The sequence below is a fragment of the Delphinus delphis genome, chromosome 16 (genome assembly GCF_949987515.2).
Source record: "Delphinus delphis chromosome 16, mDelDel1.2, whole genome shotgun sequence".
Lineage (NCBI taxonomy): Eukaryota > Metazoa > Chordata > Mammalia > Artiodactyla > Delphinidae > Delphinus > Delphinus delphis.
In genome coordinates this window covers 44,030,636-44,053,996 of record NC_082698.1, presented here as the reverse complement: position 1 = coordinate 44,053,996, position 23,361 = coordinate 44,030,636, and the positions used below count along the sequence as shown (strand labels likewise).

The following is a 23,361-nucleotide window of genomic DNA, read 5'->3' as shown; positions in this document are numbered from 1 at the left end:
GGGTCTTCGTTGTGGCATATGGGCTTTTCTAGTTGTGGCGTGTGGACTTCTCTAGTTGCAGCATGCAGGCTTAGTTGTGGTATGTGGGATCTTAGTTCCCCGACCAGGAATCGAACCCGGGTCCCCTGAATTGGGAGCACGGAGTCTTAACCACTGGACTACCAGGGAAGTCCCTCTTGGCCCTTACTTTAACTAGAAAACTAGTTAATAAGAAAATGATAATCTCCTATGAAACAGAAACAGAATCACGGACATAGAGAACAGATTGGTGGTTGCCAAGGGGGAGGGAGTTGGGGGAGGGGTGGAGTGAGAGGTTGGGGTTAGCAGATGCAAGCATTTTAAAAAAAAATTTAATTAATTAATTAATTTATTTTTGGCTGCATTGGGTCTTCGTTGCTGTGCGCAGGCTTTCTTTAGTTGCAGAGAGCGGGGGCTACTCTTCATTGCGGTGCACGGGCTTCTCATTGCAGTGGCTTCTCTTGTTGTGGAGCATGGGCTCTAGGCGCACAGGCTTCAGTAGTTGTAGCGTGCGGGCTCAGTAGCTGTGGTTCGTGGGCTCTAGAGCGCAGGCTCCGTAGTTGTGGCGCACGGGCTTAGTTGCTCCGCGGCACGTGGGATCTTCCTGGACCAGGGCTCGAACCCATGTCCCCTGCATTGGCAGGTGGATTCTTAACCACTGCACCACCAGGGAAGCCCCAGGTGTAAGCTTTTATATATAGAATGGATAAACAACAAGGTCCTACTGTATAGCACAGAGAACTATATTCAGGATCCTATGATAAACCATAATGGAAAAGAATATATAAGAATGTGTGTGTAGGGACTTCCCTGGTGGCACAGTCGTTGGGAATCCGCCTGCCAGTGCAGGGGACATGGGTTCAATCCCTTGTTGGGAGGATCCCACATGCCACGGAGCAACTAAGCCCGTGAACCACAACTACTGAGCCTGCGCTCTAGAGCCCATGAGCTCCAACTACTGAGCCCACGTGTTGCAGCTACTGAAGCCCACGCGCCTAGAGCCTGTGCTCCACAACAGGAGAGGCCACCGCAGTGAGAAGCCCACGCACAGCAACGAAGAGTAGCCCCCACTCGCCACAACAACGAAGAGTAGCCCCCACTCGCCACAACAGCAATGAAGACCCAACACAGCCATAAATAAATTAAAAAAAATAATGTGTGTATATATATCTATATATACATATATATATGTATAACTGAATCACTTTGTTGTATAGCAGTAATTAACACAACATTGTAAATCAACTACACTTCAATTAAATATAATTTAAGAAAAAGAAAATAATCTCTAATTGTGGTTAAAAAACTGTAATGATTTGCATGTATATATTTTACAGAGTAATGTATATGCGAGTAAATCATACATAAATACATACAAATTTATTTTGTTTACTAATAAAAAAAACCCAAACCATGTTTTACATGGAATAGCCCTGAATTGTGTTCAAATTTCAAATGTCAGACTGTTCTTTCAAATCCCTTCAAAATAGGATAGAAAAATATTCACTATCATGTTCTTATATTTCTGTGCCCTGATTTTACCTCTTGATAGAAGTTAGACCTAAGGATGAGAAAGATAAAATCTAACAACTGAACTGCAAAGGCCAGGTTCTTTTAAAAAAATTAATTAATTAATTTTATTATTATTATTTTTTTGGCTGCGTGTGTCTTAGCTTTGGTATGCAGGATCTTTGTTACGGTATGCGAGATCTTTCATTGTGGCACGCGGGGCTTCTCTCTAGTTTTCACGTGTGGGTTTTCTCTCTCCAGTTGTGGTGCGTGGGCTCCAGATCATGTGGGCTCTGTAGTTTTGTGGCACACAGGCTCTCAAGTTGAAGCACACGGGCTCAGTAGTTGTGGCGCATGGGCTTAGTTGCCCCGCGGCATGTGGGATCTTAGTTCTCCGACCAGGGATCGAACTCATGTTCCCTGCATTGGAAGGGGGATTCCTTTTTTTTTTAAAATTAATTAATTTTTAAACATTTTTTAATTTTTTGCTGTACTGGGTCTTCGTTGCTGCTCAAGGGCTTTCTCTAGTTGCAGCAAGCGGGGGCTACTCTTTGTTGCAGTGCACAGACTTCTCATTGTCGTGGCTTCTCTGGTTGCAGAGCACGGGCTCTAGAGCGGGGGCTTCAGTAGTTGTGGCACGCGGGCTCAGTAGTTGTGGCTCGCGGGCTCTAGAGCGCAGGCTCAGTAGTTGTGGCGCACAGGCTTAGTTGCTCCGTGGCATGCGGGATCTTCCTGGACCAGGGCTCGAACCCATGTCCCCTGTATCGGCAGGTGAATTCTTAACCACTGTGCCACCAAGGAAGCCCGGAAGGTGGATTCTTTACCACTGGACCACCAGGGAAGTCCCAAGGCCAGGTTCTTTTTTTTTTTTCTGAGGATTACAGTTGCCTTTACTTTGTCATTTATCACTTTCAATACTTTATTACTTGTTTCAGAGTGAACATACATTATATATTATACATTATACATATACATCATAATCAGAATTCAAAAGCTTTGTTTTAATTTTTAAAAGGAAGGCAGGTGGGTAGAAAAAGTGAAGAGCTGGGAGCACAGAGCTGGACGTGCTAGGCTCCGTGTCTGGGCCCTGGGCAGTGAACTCACACAGCCTTTCTCCTTTTCTCAGGACCATGTTCTCTGTGAAGCCAAGGCCAGGTTCTTAAGTTGTCTATTTAAAGCTCACTTATAGGAAAGAGGCAGCTGATGGTACATCAAACATTCTTAATAGTCACATCAATCATTAAATTACTACTAATACTGACACAAGTGCTTTGGTGAGGAAACTTACGCATCCTAGACTTTTTTAGGAGGGTCTAAATTTCTAATGTTATTTTTATCAAAATATGTGTCTGCTGCTATATTTAAGATGGATAACCAACAAGGACCTACTGTATAGCACAGGGAACTCTGCTCAATGTTATGTGGCAGCCTGCATGGCAGTTTGGTGGAGAAATGTATACATGTATATGTATGGCTGAGTCGCTTTGCTGTGTACCTGAAACTATCACAACATTGATAATCGCCAAACCCCAATATAAAATAAAAAGTAAAAAAAAAAATATGTCTGGAAATATGCCCTATTACACTGTTTGGAAATACGCAACTGAAACTATGGTGCATATGCACAGACAGAATGACCAACAGAAAACAAAAGGCACAATACACACCCTCCCCTGCCTACAAAAATAGAGACCTTAAATTTGAAAAATGAAAAATTCTGAGTTGTGCTAAGGAGGTGAAAATATAAAACAAATAAAAACTATAACCAAACAAATCAAAACCCCACCTTTTTGCTCTTAGTCTATTCAGAAGCCAATATGCTTTTAGACAAACACAAGAAATCAAGGACCACTTATACTTTTCCCTTTTGATTTAGTTTACACAAAGTTTTTCAGAAATCACCCAATTACCTGATTTATGCTTTCTCTACCATAACTGGCATTCTTATTTATCTACTTCTAGCATCACAGCCACATACGGAGTACTAAAAATAATTTAATGATTCTTATGTTATTTCAAAAGGAAATGCTAGGATCAGTAATCTCTTCCTTTGCTCTTCTCTCCACTCTTTAAGAATTAACACTGAATTATACAAGTTGCTCAAGTCCATAGGATCCTCATAAGATCCAATTTATCCCATGCTGATTAACAGTTAAAGGTCTCAAAGACAAAGCATTTAAAACCATTCATTTTTTTTTCACATCTTTATTGGAGTATAATTGCTTTACAATGTTGTGTTAGTTTCTGTTGTACAAAAAAGTGAATCAGCTATATGGATACATATATCCCCATATCCCCTCCCTCTTGAGCCTCCCTCCCACCCTCCCTATCCCACCCCTCTAGGTCATCACAAGGCATCAAATTCATCTCCCTGTGCTCTGCAGCAGCTTCCCGCTAGCATTCCATTTTACATTTGGTAGTGTATGTATGTCAATGCTACTCTCTCTCTTCGTCCCAGGCTTCCCCTTCCCCCGCTGTGTCCTCAAGTCCATTCTCTTTGTCTGCGTCTTTATTCCTGCGCTGCCACTAGGTTTATCAGTACCGTTTTTTTAGATTCCATATATATGCGTTAGCATATGGTATTTGTTTTTCTCTTTCTAAAACCATTCATTTTTAATTATTGTGTGTGTGTGTTACAAAAGCAAAACAAAGCAAAACAGTGCTTTGTAGGGAAAAACAAGAGAGAGCAATGAATAAATAGTCAAACATCCATAAGGCCATTACCCAAACCAAACCACTGTCACCATATTAGAACACCTCCATCCATGGCATCGGCGGGAAATAAGCATGTCACTTGCTGTTGGAGGGAGTGTTAGTTGAGATAGAACCTTTTGGAGGGAAATTTGGCAATAATTGTGAAAGTGGGGCTTCTCTGGTGGCGCAGTGGTTGAGAGTCCGTCTGCCGATGCAGGGGACGCGGGTTCGTGCCCCGGTCCGGGAAGATCCCACGTGCCATGGAGCGGCTGGGCCCGTGAGCCATGGCCGCTGAGCCTGCACGTCTGGAGCCTGTGCTCCGCAACGGGATAGGCCACGGCAGTGAGAGGCCCACGTACCGCAAAAAAAAAAAAAAAAAAAAAAAAATTGTGAAAGTGGAAAATGCATATGATCTCTGATGCAGGAATTTCACCTCCTAGTAATAATCATCCAAACAGACAAAGATAGATATATATATAGATATATATATATATATAGATAGATAGATAGATAGATATAAAAGGATGTTTAGTGAGGCATTCTGTGTAATTATGAAAGACTGAGGATAACCTAAAGGCCCATCAATAAGGGAATGGTTCTATGACATAACCATACTATGAGATACTACAGCCACTAAAAAGAATGAGATATGTATATGTTGACATCAAAGAACGTTGTATAAAACTAATATAGTTTTTGGGCTTCCCTGGTGGCGCAGTGGTTGAGGGTCTGCCTGACGATGCAGGGGACACGGGTTCGTGCCTCGGTCTGGGGGGATCCCACGTGCCGCGGAGCGGCTGGGCCCGTGGACCATGGCCACTGGGCCTGCGCGTCCGGGGCCTGTGCTCTGCGATGGGAGAGGCCACAGCAGTGAGAGGCCCGCGTACCGCAAAAAAAAAAAAAAAAAAAAAAAAAATATATATATATATATATATATATATATATATATATAGTTTTTGAGTGAAAAATATATGTGGTAAAAGTATGCTCAAGAGATCCCATAATACTATACATGCATAGAAAATAAAAAGAATACACACCAAACTATTAACAGTAGTTATATCTGGCAGTGGGCCGTCACTTTTTATTTATGTCTTTTACATTGTTTCAATTTTTTTTTTTTTTTTTTTGGGGGGTACACGGGCCTCTCACTGTTGTGGCCTCTCCCGTCGCGGAGCACAGGCTCCGGACGCGCAGGCTCACCGGCCATGGCTCACGGGCCCAGCCGCTCCACGGCATGTGGGATCTTCCCGGACCGGTGCACGAACCCGTGTCCCCTGCATCGGCAGCCAGACTCTCAACCACTGCGCCACCAGGGAAGCCCTGTTTCAATTTTTTACAATAATTTTTTCAACTTTTTGAAGAAAAAATAATGGTTTTACTCAGGTTCTTATGCATTTTAAGAGAGATGAAATGACACTGTTTTTTCCCCACTACATATATTATAAGCATCTTCTCTCTTTTTTATTAAAAATTTTTGCAAGACAAGGAAAGACTGAGAAACTGTCACAGATTAGAGGATATATATATATATATATATATATATATATATATATACACACACACACACACATACACACTAAGGAGACACAACAACTAAATCCAATGTGGGATCCCAGATTGGATCCTTGGACAGCAAAAGAACAGTGGAAAAACTGGTAAAATCTGAATTAGGTCTGTAGTTTAGCTTACAGTACTGTATCACTGTTACTTTCCTCATTTTGATAACTGTACAATGGTTATATATATTGTAAAAATTAGGGGAAATTAGGTGAAGGATATGAGAGACCTTTCTGTACTATTTTTGCAAATTTTCTGTAAGACTAAAATTATTTCAGAATAAAAAATAATGTAAAACTTTTTTTTACATATTCCAAAACTTAATTCACTATTTTCCTTCCCAAGCTTGCTTCTTTTTCTATGTTCCCTATATTTATTAATAGGATTATTAGTCTCCTAGTCACCACGCTCATTTTGACTCCCGTTTCTCTAGTTCATCTTGTCAGAGGAAGAGTATAATATATTCTACCTTAATACCTATTACATTACCTCAAAAATCTATTACAGTTCAACTATAATTGCTTCCCAATACTCTATGAATTACTTGCATAACAATCTTCTAAAAGCACAGCTTGGTTTATTTCATTTTTCTGCTTAAAAGATGTCAGTGGCTCCCCATTGCTTATTAAAGACCAAACTCAACCAACTCTTTTCATTATCTAGTCCTAACCCTACACTTTCAATTGGGTTCCCCTTCACAAACATCCCAAGTAATTCTCCAAAGAATGCCCTTGGGTTTTCTAAAACACTTTCAGGAGGTCTGTGAGGTCAAAATTAATTTCATAATAAAACTAAGATATTTGCCTTTTTCACTCTCAATTATCTCATGGGTATACAGTGGAGTTTTCCAGTTTAAGAATATTTGATACTGTAACAGATTGAATGCATGAGCAGATGTGAGAATTCAACTGTCATTTATAAGCCTGACTATAATGAGATCTGAACACGTATAAAACAATGACACTCTACTTTTATTTGTTTTGGAACATACAGTTATCTTTAATAAAAATTTTATTATTTTAATATGCAATGGGTTTATTGTTATTTTTAAATTACTAAATATTTTTAAATTTGTTTTAATTTCTCATATGGTAAATATTAATACATATAGCCTATACAAACAAAAGCTCTTTGAGGCACTCAATACTTTTAATATAAGGGGGTCCCGAGACCAAAAAGTTTGAGAACCATTTAGTCAGGTCTAGCCTGCGTACTTGGATGTTCCCTGTACGTGACTAAAGTTTTCTGACCTTCATTAATTTTCCTTCTCTAAAAATAACCTTCCTTCTAACTCCCTGTGCCCAAATTTTATCCATTCTCCTTAACAGTGGCCGTCTTCTCAATGACCACTTCAAAAATATGAGTTTTGGAGTCAGACCTGGCCTTGCTACTGACCCTTACTAGCTATGTGACCTTGGGCAACTCACTTAACCTCTTGCTCAAATGCCTCATATGGGAACATCACTGGAAGAACTATACTGAGAATTAAATGAAAACACATAAGTGAAGTAACTAACTTAATACCTGGCCTATATAATAGATGCTCAAGAAATTCTAATTTCCTCCTTCCCTTTCCTCTTTTACCAGAATATTATTTTAAAACTAAGACTTTTTTGCATTTTATTCATGAATTCCTCCACAATACTTAGAACAATGCCTTTCATATAAGGTGCTTGATATTGTTTGAGTTAAACAATATAATTTAAGGAATAGCTTGATACAACCCCTATGGAGAACAGTACGGAGGTTCCTTAAAAAACTAAAAATAGAACTACCATATGATCCAGCAATCCCATTCCTGGGCATACATCCAGAGAAAACCATAATTCAAAAAGAGTCATGTACCACAATGTTCATTGCAGCTCTATTTACAATAGCCAGGACATGGAAGCAACCTAAATGTCCATCAACAGACGAATGGATAAAGAAGATGTGGTATATATATATATATATATATATATATATATATATATATATACAATGGAATATTACTCGGCCATAAAAAGGGATGAAATTGTGCCATTTGCAGAGATGTGGATGGACCTAGAGACTGTCATACAGAGTGAAGTTAAGTCAGAAAGAGAAAAACAAATATCCTATATTAATGCACATGTGTGGAATCTAGAAAAATGGTACAGATGAACTTACCTGCAAAACAGAAATAGAGACACAGGTGTAGAGAACAAACATATGAATACCAAGGGGAGAAGGCAGGGTGGGATGGACTGGGAGATTGAGATTGACATATATACACTACTATGTATGAAATAGATAACTAATGAGAACCAACTATACAGCACAGGGAACTCTACTCAGTGCTCTATGGTGACCTAAACGGGAAGGAAATCCAACAAAGAGGGGATATATGTATACGTATAGCTGATTCACTTTGCTGTACAGCAGAAATTAACACAACATTGTAAAGCAACTGTATTCCAATTAAAAAAAAAAAAGGGAAGAGCGTGATCAGCAGAGCATAGATACCTCAAATTTCTATTTTTTAGAAATGCAGGGGCTTTCCTGGTGGCACAGTGGTTGAGAATCTGCCTGCCCATGCGGGGGACACGGGTTCGAGCTCTGGTCTGGGAAGATCTCACATGCCGCGGAGCAACTAAGCCCGTGCGCCACAACTACTGAGTCTGCGCTCTAGAGCTTGCGAGCCACAACTACTGAGCCTGTGCACCATAACTAATGAAGCCCATACACCACAACAAACAGTAGCTCTTGCTCGCCGCAACTAGAGAAAGCCCACGCGCAGCAACGAAGACCAATGCAGCCAAAAATAAATAAATAAAATAAATTTATTTTTAAAAATGTAAATGATTAGATTTGGCAATAGAATCAGAATTAATTACTCCCCTATGCAGATATGCGGACTGCATATAATAAAAAAATCTTAATAACAGGTGTTGAGAGAATAGTGCAGGTCACTTAAAAAAGACTGGGGTGGCCTTTTAAATAACATACAATAACATCTAGAAATGAACCTCAAAAGAATATTAATCATTAAGGTATCAAAAACACATGCCACTGCCACAACTATTTTCAATTTACAGAATGTATGATATTCTAGCAAAGTGTCCAAAGCCACACAAAATTCTTGTGAGTCTTTTTTGTTGTGGTTCTTCTGATTTAGGAGACCGCAAAACTCTAAATATGCCATCCTTATTGTTTATTTAAGATGCTGCTGACCTACTTTCAGGACGTAGCTTTGGGCTGCTTTTCCAAGAGGAGTTAGGGGTTTGTGCTGAGCTGACCTAGTCTCAAAGTTAAGCTGTCTTCCAAACACTGGCAATCCTTGGTGACAGAGCTACGCATACTCAGAGCTGCAGTCTGTGGCACGGACTGAGTTTTTTTTTTTCTTACTTGTTCCAAGCTCAATTTAACCAGCTGAACTAATTATAGCAGGAGTTTGTTTATTAAGCACTTCCACATCCTTTCTAATAGGGATCATGACTCTGATTTTATACTCTCGTCCCAACTCCAATGTTTTAAACATTTATTTTTAATGGTATAAGATTATGATAGTAATAAAAATCCTCACAAGTCACTAGTCAGGCACATTTGTTGATGATTGAACTGGGGCATGAAATTCAAGGAGAACTCATTTGTGGAAAAAAGTAACTTTATAAGATATATTGGGTTGGCCAAAAAGTTCGTTCGGTTAGTGAATACATTGTTCAATAAAGTTCTTCATGAAAATGAAAAACATGCCTTTTATTTTTACTTAAAACTGAATGAACTTTTTGGCCAACCCAACAGTTTAAAAGATATAGGTTACAAGTAGTTGTGCCTCCAAGAAAATACATATAAGAGTAGCTACGAGCCTCAAGGGTCACCTTCTGAATGTGTTCATTAAAGTTTAGATCACTCAGGGGAGCCCTAGAAAGAAAGTTCCTCCTAGGACAGAAGTGTGATCTAGGAAGGAACTGGTATAAAATATCTTGACTGACACAAACTACTTTCTTTCTTTTTTGTTAAATTAATAAACTACTTTCTAAATAAAAAATAAACTCAAATATGAAACATTAAAAGGTTGTAAGAGCTGGGAAATTCTGAAAAGCCACATGGATTGCCTCAGAGTTTCTTTCTTACTCCACCCCTTTAAACTTGTGGCGCACCACAGTAATCGAACACAAATAACCCTCGTTTTACAAACGAGGATTGCTGGAGCATAGAAAAAGATCATGTTTTATTTACTTATTTATTTTAATTAATTAATTTATTCATTTATTTTTGGCTGCATCGGGTCTTCATTGCTGGGCGCATGCGGGCTTTCTCTAGGTGCGGAGAGCAGGGCCTACTCTTCGTTGGGGTGCACGGGCTTCTCATTGCAGTGGCTTCTCTTGTTGCGGAGCACGAGCTCTAGGCATGCGTGCTTCAGTAGTTGTGGCACACGGCCTCATTAGTTGTGGCTCGCAGGCTCTAGAGCGCAGGCTCAGTAGTTGTGGCGCATGGGCTTAGTTGCTCCACGGCATGTGGGATCTTCCCGGACCAGGGCTCGAACCCGTGTCCCCTGCATTGGCAAGCTGATTCTTAACCACTGTGCTACCAGGGAAGTCCCAAGATCATGTTTTTGTTTTTGTTTTTTTTATAATTTGCCAGTTATTACAAGCAGCACTCAGGGCTGCTGCATTTGCCCCACAGGCCATGTATGCCAACTCCAAGGGGCGCCATTCACATAGATTTCAATGTGAGTGGTGCTCTCTGGGGCTCTACAAAGCTCCATTACAGAAAGCTGCACATTTTAAAAATGGACAGCATATCCTTTAAACCCAATTTAGGATATTATCACTGTTTTGAATAAACAAATAGCACTTCCGATGTAGAAGCAAAAGTGATGGTGTGTGACATCTGAGTGGTACCATGAGCACTTATTTTAACTTCATCAATGTGCTGAAAATGGAAAGAAAATGGCAAACTTGGAATTCAAAAATTAAAAGTGAACACAGTGACATTCTAGTGGAGGGAAAAGGAAAAATTTTTTCAATAGGTGGTGCTAGGTCAACTGGGTATCCATATAGAAAAAGAAAAAAAGGGACTTCCCTGGTGGTGCAGGGTATCCAAATGGCCAACAAGCATATGGGAAGGGCCGCAGCTTCATTAGTCATCAAGGAAATGCAAATTAAAACCAAAATACAATGTCATTACAACCTCCAAAGGTGAAAATTAAAAAAGAAGAAAAGTACAAATGTTGACAAAGATGTGAAGCTACTGGAACTCTCATATGTCACTGGTGGAAGAGGAAAAGTCTGACAGTAATCATTAAAGGTGAACATGACCCAGCAATTCTACTGCCAGTTACACAGAGAGAAATCATATAATGTAAAAGATGGCTATCAAATAATGAGACTAGTTATAACTCCATATATGAAAAGAACTCGTTATAGTAAACACGCTGTGTGTATACATGTATTTTGTGTATCTTCCAATTTCATTTCCAGTGGCTTTTTAAATTGAAAATTGAAATACATAGTTTTAACTTCTGTCTTCTCCTTTTAAACAAAGTAAGCTTAAAACAAACCAATCTTATACTTAAACATAGACCATGCAATAAATATCATCAATATGGTGAAAGTATGCCCCCAGATAGTCTGTATCAATGAAGCAGTTTTCTATTCCAATCTGACACTCATAAAAATACTAATTAAATTTCAAAATAAAAATACAAGATACAATAATGAAAGGCAGATTATAAGATATTGTCCCTATCTAGATAGTGTCCCTAGACTGGCACTATGAGTCCACAAAAACATGTACTTAAGGAATTTATATAGCCTTACATGGCTAAGCACCTCCAGTCTAGTTCAGATTTCTATATCGAACTAGACACAAAGAAAAGTACTGAGAGGCCTGAAACTGAATTTTAAATTGGCACAGATGGCATGTTTATAACATCCCCACAATATGCTGAGTGTTCTCCATAAAACCAAACTAGACACAGTCCCTGCCTCTAGGGGACTTAAAATCTAAAAGTAGATGAGGCAGCCTAATTCAAAGAAAGTAAACAAATAAAAGGAAACAAAGAAGGGAATGTAAGAGCAGAGAGGCCTGCATTAATCTCTCAGCTCCCCGAAGGGTAACAGGCCAATCTGGACAGTGGAGAAGGAAAGCTAACAAGTCAGTTTCCTTATTTACCATCATACTTAATATGACACTGTGCAGTAAATATTCTCTAAAAAATTGTGCTGACCAGACTGAAAATGCTTTGTTGTTCTCTAGTTTCAACATTCAGAAAGTCTAAATCTCCATAATAGATGTAATATATACCCCACTGGGTGTGTGTAAAGGACATTAAACAGCCCATGCATAGTGACTGATTTACAGTCCAAAATCTAAATTACTGAATCCAAAGCACATGAAAGCATTATTTCAAAAATCCTGGCTCAACAGGCAATTAATTAATGTGACACAACCATCTTTATATCAACACTTCTAAAACAAGACAGTGATTCTTACTGGATTGCATTTTTTATGTTGTCTCTAAAGGGATATATGAGCTATAATTGGTTTGTCTGTAAACAAACACTTCATGGGCTTATAATTCAGACTCTGATCTCCTTATCCAGTTGACTAGAGCTATTTCAATAGGGAGATGTCAAACAATTCTCAGAAATGTCTCTGAATACAGAACCCCTCTAAACACTTGAATTAAAATATCTTTATTTTAAACTGTGAAGATTCTTTCCTGAAGACTTCAAAATGCTGATGACATCCAATTAACTAAGTTATAGGAACCAAATTCACTTCAGTAAACTGGTCCTGGCTGCTTCGCTGTCTCTTTGGATCAGGTATCTCTGGCAAAGGCTGTTTATTAAAAATAATGATGATAATGCAGCCAAATTCCACACAAAAGGAAGATGATGAAGAAAGCAATGACACTATTGAGTTTGCCACATCAAAGTAATATTTATTAAATTTGAACTATAAAGAGCACAATTTAGAATAAATGTTTGAGGTCAGGTTAGGGACATTATCTACCCAATATCTCAGATCTGAAACCACTTTCCCCCATGCTCTCTAGAGCAACCATAATATGACTTTCAATTTCCCAAAATGCTACCTTGCCTGTAATTTAAAACATGGCTTCCTTTTAAAGGGAAGACTCAACAACCTCCCTTTATATGTAATATTTCCATCATAGGAATTACATAAATAAAAATATATTTTGGACAAATACAAGGTATCCCAGTAAAAAAAATGTATTTGAATCTACTTTATGAAGTATTATGGTAAAAATGCACTTATTCCAGGAACCCAAACTCTAAACCTTGAGATCACCATGATTCCTTCTTCCCTTCACACCCCATCGTCTACACGAATCAGTACCAAGTTGTTTAGATTCTCCTTTAGTCCAGATCCTCCCACTGAAAGGGTTCTAGAAGGAGGCCCATCCTATAGAAAAACTGAGGTCCAAAGGGCAGAAGAGTTGGAGAAAAGCCAGAGGAGAGACATTTCAGGATAAGAAGCCAAAGGTTTGAACCAGGGAGACACTATTAAAGAACTGGTCAGTAGATGGAGGGGTCTGAAGAGACTGCCCAGATTACTGAGCCTTAGAGATTTGACTTGAAAGGCCAAGCAGGGGGAGGTACGGTGGGTCAGACCAATTCAAAAAGGCCAGGTGGTACAAACACCCACAATTTTCCTCACATACTCCCTTTTCCAAATGCCCTCTGCCACCAGGATGGCTCAGACCCTCCTGGACCTCATTTGAACAAGTGTAATGCTGTCTTAACTAACCTGCTGTCCTCCTACTTCTCTACCAACACACTGTGGTCAAAATCATCTTCTTGAAGTACCATGTCAAACCCTTTCAATGTTTTTCCATTAGCCTTAATAGAAGATTTATAAATCCTTAAAATGGTTTCCAGGATCTGACTGCTCTCTAGCCCCACACTTTCCCCCAACATTCTCTGCACCAGTCACAGTGACTCTCAATTCCCCAAAATGCTGTCTTGTCTCTAGTTTCAAACATGACTTCCTTTTAGATAGAAGACTCCTAATCACCACCCCCCTCAACTTTCACTTTCATGTCTCATCTTAAACATCATTTCCTTAGGGCGGCTTTCCTTGAACCCTCCAAAGGGTCCCTGCTATATTCCCATGGCACTCTTGTACTTCCCTTTTCGTGATGTACTACAAATCTATAACTACAAACAGTAAAGAATCTTGTGTTCTATGAGGGCAAGAATGTATACCTAGCAATAGGATTAAGAATGTTTCTTCTTTACTCAAAAATCTTCAATGGCATCCCCCAACTCCTGCATTAAGTACACATTTGTCAGCATGAGTCTTCAAGGCCCTCCACAGTATGAACTTTTATGGTCTAATATTTTCTGAATGCTTCCCAAAAGCATGATTATCTGTTCCCTTCCAAATAAGCCATGTACTTTCCAGTGCCTTCATTTCTGTAGCTTCCTCTATGGACCTAGCTTCCCTGTCTTAAAAAATGCTATTCTTCCAAATATGCCATTCTTCCAAACCTATATCCAATTCCACCTTTTCCGTATAATTTTTCCTAATTTCCCCAAAATATATTTGGCCTCTCCCACCTTTGACTCCCCTCCTGCTCAAATGTTGTATTTTCCTTATGGTACTTTCCTAAGTCTACCTAGTTGTTATGGTACATCTCATATCCTTACTAGTTTAAAATTTCTTAGATAATGTTGGTTATACCTTGCTTTTCCATATATCTCCTTATCACATTTTGTATATGCCTTATATACATAAGGTGCTCTATAAGTGCATTAACTTGAATCTAAAAAATCTACTACATGTAAAGCAGTTGTGTAAGGCAGCTGTCTAAATATGTGGATAAAATAATCTTTTAAGTACAAAAGATACCTTTGAAACAGATGGATGCTAAATGGAATTAGAAAAGCTCATTATGTTACCCATACAAAAACAGAAATACATCTTATTTGCATCTCAAATAAATGCTCTTTAATCAAAAAGTAATATATCTTTAGAGACTCATTCATCTTATATTATACATTAAGATGCCCACATTTATTTCAATACTGACAATTTAAAATAAATATAATTTTAACTCAAGTTTCATGCAGCAGTAGAGCACAGTGTCACTGCTCAATATTTATTTTTGTGACCATTTTTGCTGTTTGCTGGACAAAAGGAAAACAGCAAATAACATTATTTAGATGTGCTTAAGATTGTAAGTCAGAAAAGACCACAGAAGTTATCTAGTTCAACTAATTATATTTCTAGATAAAGAAAATAAAGACTATGAGTTTCTTGGCCAAGGTCACAAAGCCAAAGCCAGGACACAGGCTCAGACCATCTGACTTCCACTCCAGCACTCCTCCCACTCCAAAACAATACTCACCTCAAGGCTGTAATAACTAGAGCACATTATTTTCAGTTGACATTGGAGCCAACAATACTCCAGTACTGAATGAAGGACATCTGCACATTTTCAGTCATGCTCAAGAGAAACAAAAGTGTGACAAATGAAGAAATGAAAAGGAATGCTTATTATCTTTTCCCAGGAGCCTTCTTTCTTATAAATGGTTAGAAATGAACACTACTTCACAAACTTTGAGAGGGTCTGTGTTCAAAGACACTCTGAAAGGCGAGAAAAACATGATAGGAAATTACATACACAATAGAATTTTGACACACGATGGAACATGCAACACAACATTTTAAATGCTACATTATCAAAAGTTACTATTTATTTCATAGTAACCAAGAAAGATGGTGCTTCAGGGAAAAAGAAAAAAGGTAGCAGCCTATTTCTCAAAACCCACTTAAAACACAAACCTATCTACCAATATGTACTAAATATTTACCTTCTTACAGTTCTATCCCTAATAACTGGCACATAGTAGGTACTTAATAAGTATTTTCATAATAAAGTAATTAATCTCTCTTAGTATCACCCAGTACTATTCTTGAATACTGCAATTGTACATCAGTGACTATAAAATGCTGCTACTTGTAGCAGAAAACAATGAGCATTGACAGTTTGTATCAAACAGAAACGTTCTAAGACTAGCACATTTTACAATGTGTGTGAATCTATATCTGTGTATGTGTGCTTGTATGTATGTATATAGGTTCATTTGTTTTCTCTCTATATACATATGTACACATATATGTATATGACATGTATTTTTGACAATAGTGATTTTACCTAAAGATCTTATGCTATGGGACAGTGATTTTCAAACTTCCCTTACAGCAAGTCATAGTAAGAAAAACATTATATACCACAACCTAGTACACATAACACATACACGCACAGGAATACATATACATAACTAAAACAAAGATTTCATGAAACAACACCATTACTATACCCAAAGCACTAATGTTTTCTATTCCATTTTTTAAAATGCAGTTTGTGTCCCCCTAAACTGATTTTGTCACCCCTGCTCTGAAAGCTCATAAAAGTGCGAGAAGACACTAAAACATTGGCAAGGTGTAAATGTCTTAGTTTGGCATTCATTACTTAAACATAGCCTAGGCTGTACAGACACCAAACGGACACTGGCAAAATGAAGACAAGAAATTATTGAACATTGTTCATTGAAAAGCTATGCTGAAAACCGGAAGGACGTTACCATTGTGTAAGTAAAAAATAGAGACCACATTCTGGGCCATAAAACAAGCCTCAAAAATTTTAAAGGAGTCAATAATAGATATTCTGATCACAATGGAATTAAATTAGAAATCAATAACAGAAAGCTCTCTAAAATCCCAATTATTTAGGAAATAAATAATATATTTTTAAATAACTCAAGAATCGAAAAAGAAAACAAAAGGGAAATTAGAAAATATTTTTAACTAAATGAAGATGAAAATACAACACATCAAAACCTGGGGGAAGCAAAAACACCAGTAAGAGTTTTACTAGTTTATGGGACTTCCCTGGTGGCGCAGTGGTTAAGAATCCACCTGCCAATGTAGGGAACACAGGTTCCTGGTCCAGGAAGATACCACATGCTACGGAGCAACTAAGCCCGTGTGCCACAACTACTGAGCCCGTGTGCTGCAACTACTGAAGCCCGCGTGCTCTAGGGTCCGGTGCCGCAACAAGAGAAGCCACCGCAGTAAGAAGCCTGTGCACTGCAACGAAGAGCAGCCCCAGCTCGCCGCAACTAGAAAAAGCCCACCCACAGCAATGAAGACCCAACTCAGCCAATAATTAATTTATTTATTTAAAAAAACAGTTCAATCAACATACATTAAAAATAAATAAATTAAAGAAAAAAAGAGTTTTACTGGTTTAGAGAAGAACAATGAGCCCAGGCCACCAAGTCTGCTGGGTTACCTCTAGAGCAATCCAAACTACTCACAAAAGGAGGGTGGTCACCTGGAGTGAGAACCATCAGGTTAATTTTACTGCGAATAAAGTTTAAGGTGAACAAACCCCCCACCTCACCCCAGTTAGAAAGGCTTTCCTAAATCTGAAAGACTAGGAATCTAATAACAATCTGCCGTCAGTGAAGGAGAAGAGCCACGCAAACAGGGATAATATGAATACAGAACAGTGGGTGAAATATCCAGAAAGAGGAAAGACAGGAAGCTGCAGAGCATAGTGTGATCCAACGGGCAGTGCTAGATGGAGTTTTTCAGGATGGTTTCTTCCCCATACTACGGACAACTCCTGGAACATAGGAGCCTCGTACTACTGTCTAATGTATGTAACTGAACCTTCACAGATTCATCCCAAGACCAAATTAAATGCAGAAAAAAACCCTCAGCTTCTCAGAGGCCATCTAGATCAAAGCAGGCCAGAATCAGAACCTGTTTGGCCTTCATTTGTTCTGAGGTGGTCTGCGGACCCCTCCAATCCTGAAACCCTGAAAATCTGGGTTATATTATATATTCCAGTATTTTTTAATCCAGCATACAGGGTTAAGAGGAGAGAGGACAAGTATCTCAATACTTAATTTTTTAATTACACATAGCATCAGTTTACCCACTTTTTAAAAAAGGGGTGGGGGGAGCTAATACATTACAGACAACCATTAACTCAGTTTGATGCAAAGTATTAGGCTGATCATTTTGATTAGCGGTGCTCATTAAATACATTTCCTACATGTATTTCAGGGAACTAAAATGAATAAGGATGCTATTCTGCTTTGCTGGAAGCGATCCCACATCCTGCTAGGTTTGGTTTTTATAACATGTGCCTGGCTTCCTAAAGCAGGCATAAACAGCCTTATTAGATCTATGCTATTTATTTCCACAGAGGAGAAACCTCCGAACTTTTAAACTAGGATAGGTTATCTAATCTTTTTACACCTTGGTTGTGATAAAGGAAGAAAAATATATGATCTTGGCGGCAAAAGGAAGACTGAATTTAATTACAAAGATTTAAATGCAGAAAAATGCATACAGTGGCTTTTTAGAAAAAGAACACTTTCTTCCTTTCATCTCGAGGCAAACCATTTATCTACCAAGAAGCATGAATAGTGTGTTCTTTTTAAAATGTTTTTAGAAGTCATATCCTTTTTTACTGAAGGAACCTGGAGTCTTGGACTTAATCTTGTAATCTGAAAGTCTTTCTAATATATCTGTGTAATCTGAACTGTTGACTACTATTCAAAGCCATTATAGGAACTAAATAGCTAGATCAATTCGTAAACCATTTTCTCAAATGAAAACCTCACAATGAAATGATACTTTTGACAGAACATTTATGAATTACACCAATTTTTCTAAATCCTTTTGGAGGAGAAACATTTTAAGTGATGGAATAAAGATGAACAAAGTTACATTATTCTTTTACCATGTTAACCGGTCTAGTGCACATTACCTCAGAGCAAAAACTTACAATGCATAATCAACAAGCTGAGTGATGCATCAGTGAAAATGATTAAATATGCCAAGGTCTTAATTATAATACCACATTACATTTGTACAGAATATTCCAGTTTGCAAAACACTTACATCCATAAACTCATTTGACTCTATGTCCTTCAGTTTAAGTACAATAGATAGAAGATGTAAGTCTACCTGGATATACTGAAATAGTTAAAAGCAGGGACTCTGGAGCCAACTGTCTGGTTTGGGCTCTTAGTGCTGCCACTTACAATTACAAAATGTGATTCTGAGTACATTACTCAACATCTTTATGCCTTAGTTTTATCATCTGTAAAATGGGGATAATAATCGTTTCTACCTCTTGGGCCCACTAATGATTAAATCAATTAATATATGTCAAGCACTTAATACAGTATCTAGCACAGAGGAACCATTATATATTATACATGCTGGTTGTACTTATCAGCAGCTGTATGGATAGGGAAACAAGCTGGTAAGTCACAGAGCCAGGAACAGAAACCAGAGCTTCTTCTCCCATCTGATGCTCCATCCACAAAGGGCTGGGTTTTTTTTTCTGTTTGTTTTTTTGAAGTATCCTAAGGTTTTCTAGACTGACATAAAATAGTTTAATGCGGAAGTGTACAAATCAAAAAATTCAACAGTTCAGAATACTTATAAAGTATTTTAATTTATATATACATTTTAAGTTAAATTGATTATTAAAAATACAAATATTCCATTTTGGCAGCAGAACTATATACTGAGGAATAGTCATCTGTGTTGCTATATTTGCAAAATAAAACTCAAATCTAGACGGAAATATACTAAGATGATAACTGTGTTAGAATTTCCTTTCTTTTTTTTTCCCTTTCTGGTTTTCAAGACATTCAGTATTGTGATATAACATTCATAATTAAAAAAAATTATTTCCAGGGACTTCCCTGATGGCGCAGTGGTTAAGAATCTGTCTGCCAACACAGGGGACATGGGTTCGAGCCCTGGTCCGGGAAGATCCCACATGCCACGTAGCAACTAAGACCGTGCACCACAACTATTGAGCCTGCACTCTAGAGCCTGCGAGGCACGACTACTTAAGCCCATGCGCCTAGAGCCCATGCTCCACAACAAGAGAAGCCACCACAATGAGAAGGCCACGTGCCCAACAAAGAGTAGCCGCCGCTCGCCGCAACTAGAGAAAGCCCACGCGCAGCAATGAAGACCCAATGCAGCCAAAAATTAATTAATTAATTTAAAAAATGATTTCCAAAAAAAGTTTACCAAGGTATGAAAATAGTATTCATAGAATAAACACTTCAAAATTAATTCTAGAAAATAATAAATGTCCAGCTGAAAAACTGCCCTCTTTTTTCAGACATGTTTTAGGGGATCTTTCCTCAGACTTTGTTCAAATTTTTTCCCTTTAGTGATTCAGGTGACTGTGACAACATCTTCCATTGTGTCTAAAAATAGGGCATGGGTGTGTAAATTTATGAGCCGAAATGCAAAACTGGCATTGGATGTCTAAATCAGAGTATTAAATCATTTAGCATACTCTAGCATAAACATATATTCTGAGCACTCATATCCACATGCTTTGTATATTCATACAATTTTAATTCAACTATCTTTAATCTTTTCAGACGAAGTGAAGTTATGAACTTTTAAAAACATGCCAAATCACTTAAGATATTAACCTGGACAAAGCACTCCACTCCAAACCTCAAGCTCCTTCTCTAATAAGGAGAGTAGACTAGAATGTCAGTCAGTGGTTCACAACCTTCTTTCCACCCCAGCGCATCTGTGGGATTCAACATCTCTCCATTTACAGCAGTGGGGACAGTCTGAAAATGTCCCACAGGTGATTCTGATACACTACCTTATAACAGGAGTCCCCAGCCCCCAGGGGCGGACTGGATACTGGTCCATGGCCTGTTAGGAACCGGGCTGCACAGCAGGAGGTGAGCAGTGGGCCAGCGAGCGAAGCTTCATCTGCTGCTCCCCATCGCTCGCATTACAGCCTGAACCATCCCCCCCATCGCTCGCATTACCACCCCCAATAGAAAAACTGTCTTCCACAAAACCGGTCCCTGATGCCAAAAAGGTTGGGGACCACTGTCTGTAAGCTATTCCCCTGCCCTCCACCCCACTCCACTCCTGCAGAGTTCTTTAAGGTTCTGCACAGTTCTAAAGCTTGCCACTGTAGGTACACGAAAATCACAACCCAATGACCTGGAAGGTACCTGACAGTGTTACTTTATTACATTTTAAAAGAAAGGCCGAAAGTTAATTATGCGTATTCTTTTGTTGAAGAATCTGTAAACTGATGATATCAAAGACAGCTTTTAACTTAACTGTTCATATGGCAAACAGCACAGCTCCCCTGGAATTTGCTTCTAGTCAAGGAGGTAGGTAAAGAAAAAGGAAAAGTGGGGAATCAAATAAAATGCCTCCTGAAGTTGAAAGAATGGCTGGAAAAGAGATTTGTTCAAGTTAACTTTTCTGATAACAGAGAAGAAAAGCCAAAGACTGATATGCAGAGATGAGATATTATGTGATCCCAAATTTTTCTTTTTTTTTTACAGACAACTCTGTTATAAACTAATAATAACCAATAGCTACTAAAAATATGATTTTCATATATGCCATATTATAAATATAAGCCAAATATATTGTCTTAGCATGGTGATTGATAATTGCCCAGTATATCTACAAATAGTGTCGATTTTCTTTGAATGCTTACTTACTGTGGACAAATTCTACGGTATTTAAAAGCTACTGGATGTGCGAAGTCTTGTGAAAAATTCTCACAACTAGGGAAGAAGGAAATGGAATCTTAAGACTTCCTTGCAAAAATGTGTTTACCTCAAATGTGAGCCAACATTACATCATCATTAATAAGTACACAAGACATGGCAAAGATGCTGAGTGTGGCTTCAAAATTAGTATTTTCTACATGAAAAAAATGTGTAATTGCATTATCTTCAAATCAGAAAACACATTAATCAATAAATGCTGATGATTAGCTATGTGTATTGTAGTGAGAGGAACCTTAAAAGGCACAAAAAAATAACAGTATTTCACAGATTTAGTATTTGACCTCTCCCCCACCCCCGGCAAACCGGCTGGGTCTGAAAGTTGCTGTCCTCTGTACCAGAAGATGACACCAAGGGTAACTGAGAATACAATGTATACATCTCTATCACTGCTCTGTGGATTCATGCCTGAAAAAGTTGACACAAATTTTTGGTAGGATTTCTTTTGAAATTCTTTGCAAAACATGCTGTCCACTGTTGGCTTAACTTGCTGAACGCACTACCCATTAAAAAAAACAAATTCTCAGTGTTCTCCACAGGAACCATAACAGTAAAAACCTAAAACTTGTGTCAGTGAACAGACGTGATAACCCAAAAAGAAATAAAAGTGAAGAGAAAGAAAATGCCCCAACCTCAGTTTTGTAAGATGTTCACATTAGAGACTGTAGCAATAAACATTATGCAAGAGAAGATGATTCCTAACACTGAGTTGGGATGGATAAATATTTGTTTAATGAACATACACATTTCTTCCTCATTCTATAGCCATGTGTCAAAGCATCAAACAATTTAATTTGTGGCAGTTTCTGTTGTGTCACAAACTTTACATATAAGTTTATCACAAGGGGAAAAAAAACCTGCTTGGCTTGACTCACGATGAATCACAGCCAAGAGGTCATCTTGTTGTGTATCAGCAACTATGTTTTCACTACAGCTATGTGACCTAAAGTGGCAGCAGGAGAGGCACCAAAATAGAAGAGGCAGGAGGTTTCTCGGCCCCAAAAGAGCTTTTCCACCCCATTCGGGCATCTGAGCAACAGCCAACCACAGAGGAGAGAAAGAACAAACCCAACAGCTCCGCGGAGGAAGGCTGCAGGCCCAGGCCCTCCCGGGAGCCCGGGGAGGCAAGCACATAAAGAGGACGGGCTTAAGAAACAGCGTGGAGAAAGCAGCATGACAAGGGCCAAAACTAGCCGGTGTAGGGCAAAATCCAGCAGTGACCGAGCAGCACAGACTGCGGGAAGGTCTGGAGACCAAGGAGGCTCTCCAGCCCGGGCTCGGGGCTGAGCTCCGGCGCGAGCGCACAGCGGGCCCCCTGCCTCCAACAAACCTCCAGCACACGGGACCTACCGCTGCTCCCACCTCACCTGTCGGGTGCCCGCTGGCCCCGCCGGCGTCTCTGGCCCCCGGTCCCCGCCCCGGCCCATCCTCCCTTGACGTTCCCTCGCGGCGCGTCTCTAGGGGCCACCGCCGGGGTCAGCGTGGGCAGGGGGCCGAAGCCCGCCCCGCCGCCCCAGGCCTGGCCCCGGCACTCACTTTCTGAATCCGCTTCAGCGCCATGGGTCAGGGAGGGCGGCTGGGATACCGGCCGGCTGGGGTCGGCTGCGGGGCTCGGGGGCGTGGGGTCGTCGCGGGCCCGGCTCGCCGGCTCCTCGGCTGGCTCAGCCGGGTGAATCCCCAGCTCGCCGCTCTCTGGCTCGCTCTGGGTGCCGATGCCTGTTCCTAGGGCGCCCGAGCGCGAGTGTGCGCGAGTATGCGGGCGGGGACGCCGGCGAGACTCTTTTGTTTCCGCTTTTGCTTCTGGGAAGGAGCCTGCGCCCGCCCCGCCCCGCCAGGCACACTGGGAAGTGTAGTTTCTGCGCCCTGCTCGGCCGCCGCCCCGGGCCGGGCTGGTTACTCACCGCTGACCTCGACCCACAGCGTGGGCTCAGAGCTGCCGGCTCTGGAGTTGGTCCCTGCAATTGGATTTTGATCA

At 39.7% G+C, this 23,361-nt stretch overlaps 1 protein-coding gene across 2 annotated transcripts in view; it reads right to left on the bottom strand.

The window, feature by feature from the left end:
* The window catches only part of UBE2D1 (ubiquitin conjugating enzyme E2 D1), a 34,331-nt gene extending 11,183 nt beyond the window's left edge, over positions 1-23,148 (bottom strand). The window contains exon 1 of one of the 2 annotated variants that reach the window (XM_060034595.1): positions 22,923-23,148. In XM_060034595.1, the coding sequence (XP_059890578.1) occupies positions 22,923-22,946 (24 nt within the window). In that variant the 5' untranslated portion in view covers positions 22,947-23,148. The remainder of the gene's footprint in view (positions 1-22,922) is intronic. The other variant, XM_060034597.1, reaches the window with a different exon arrangement.
* Between the last annotated feature and the right edge of the window lie 213 nt (positions 23,149-23,361).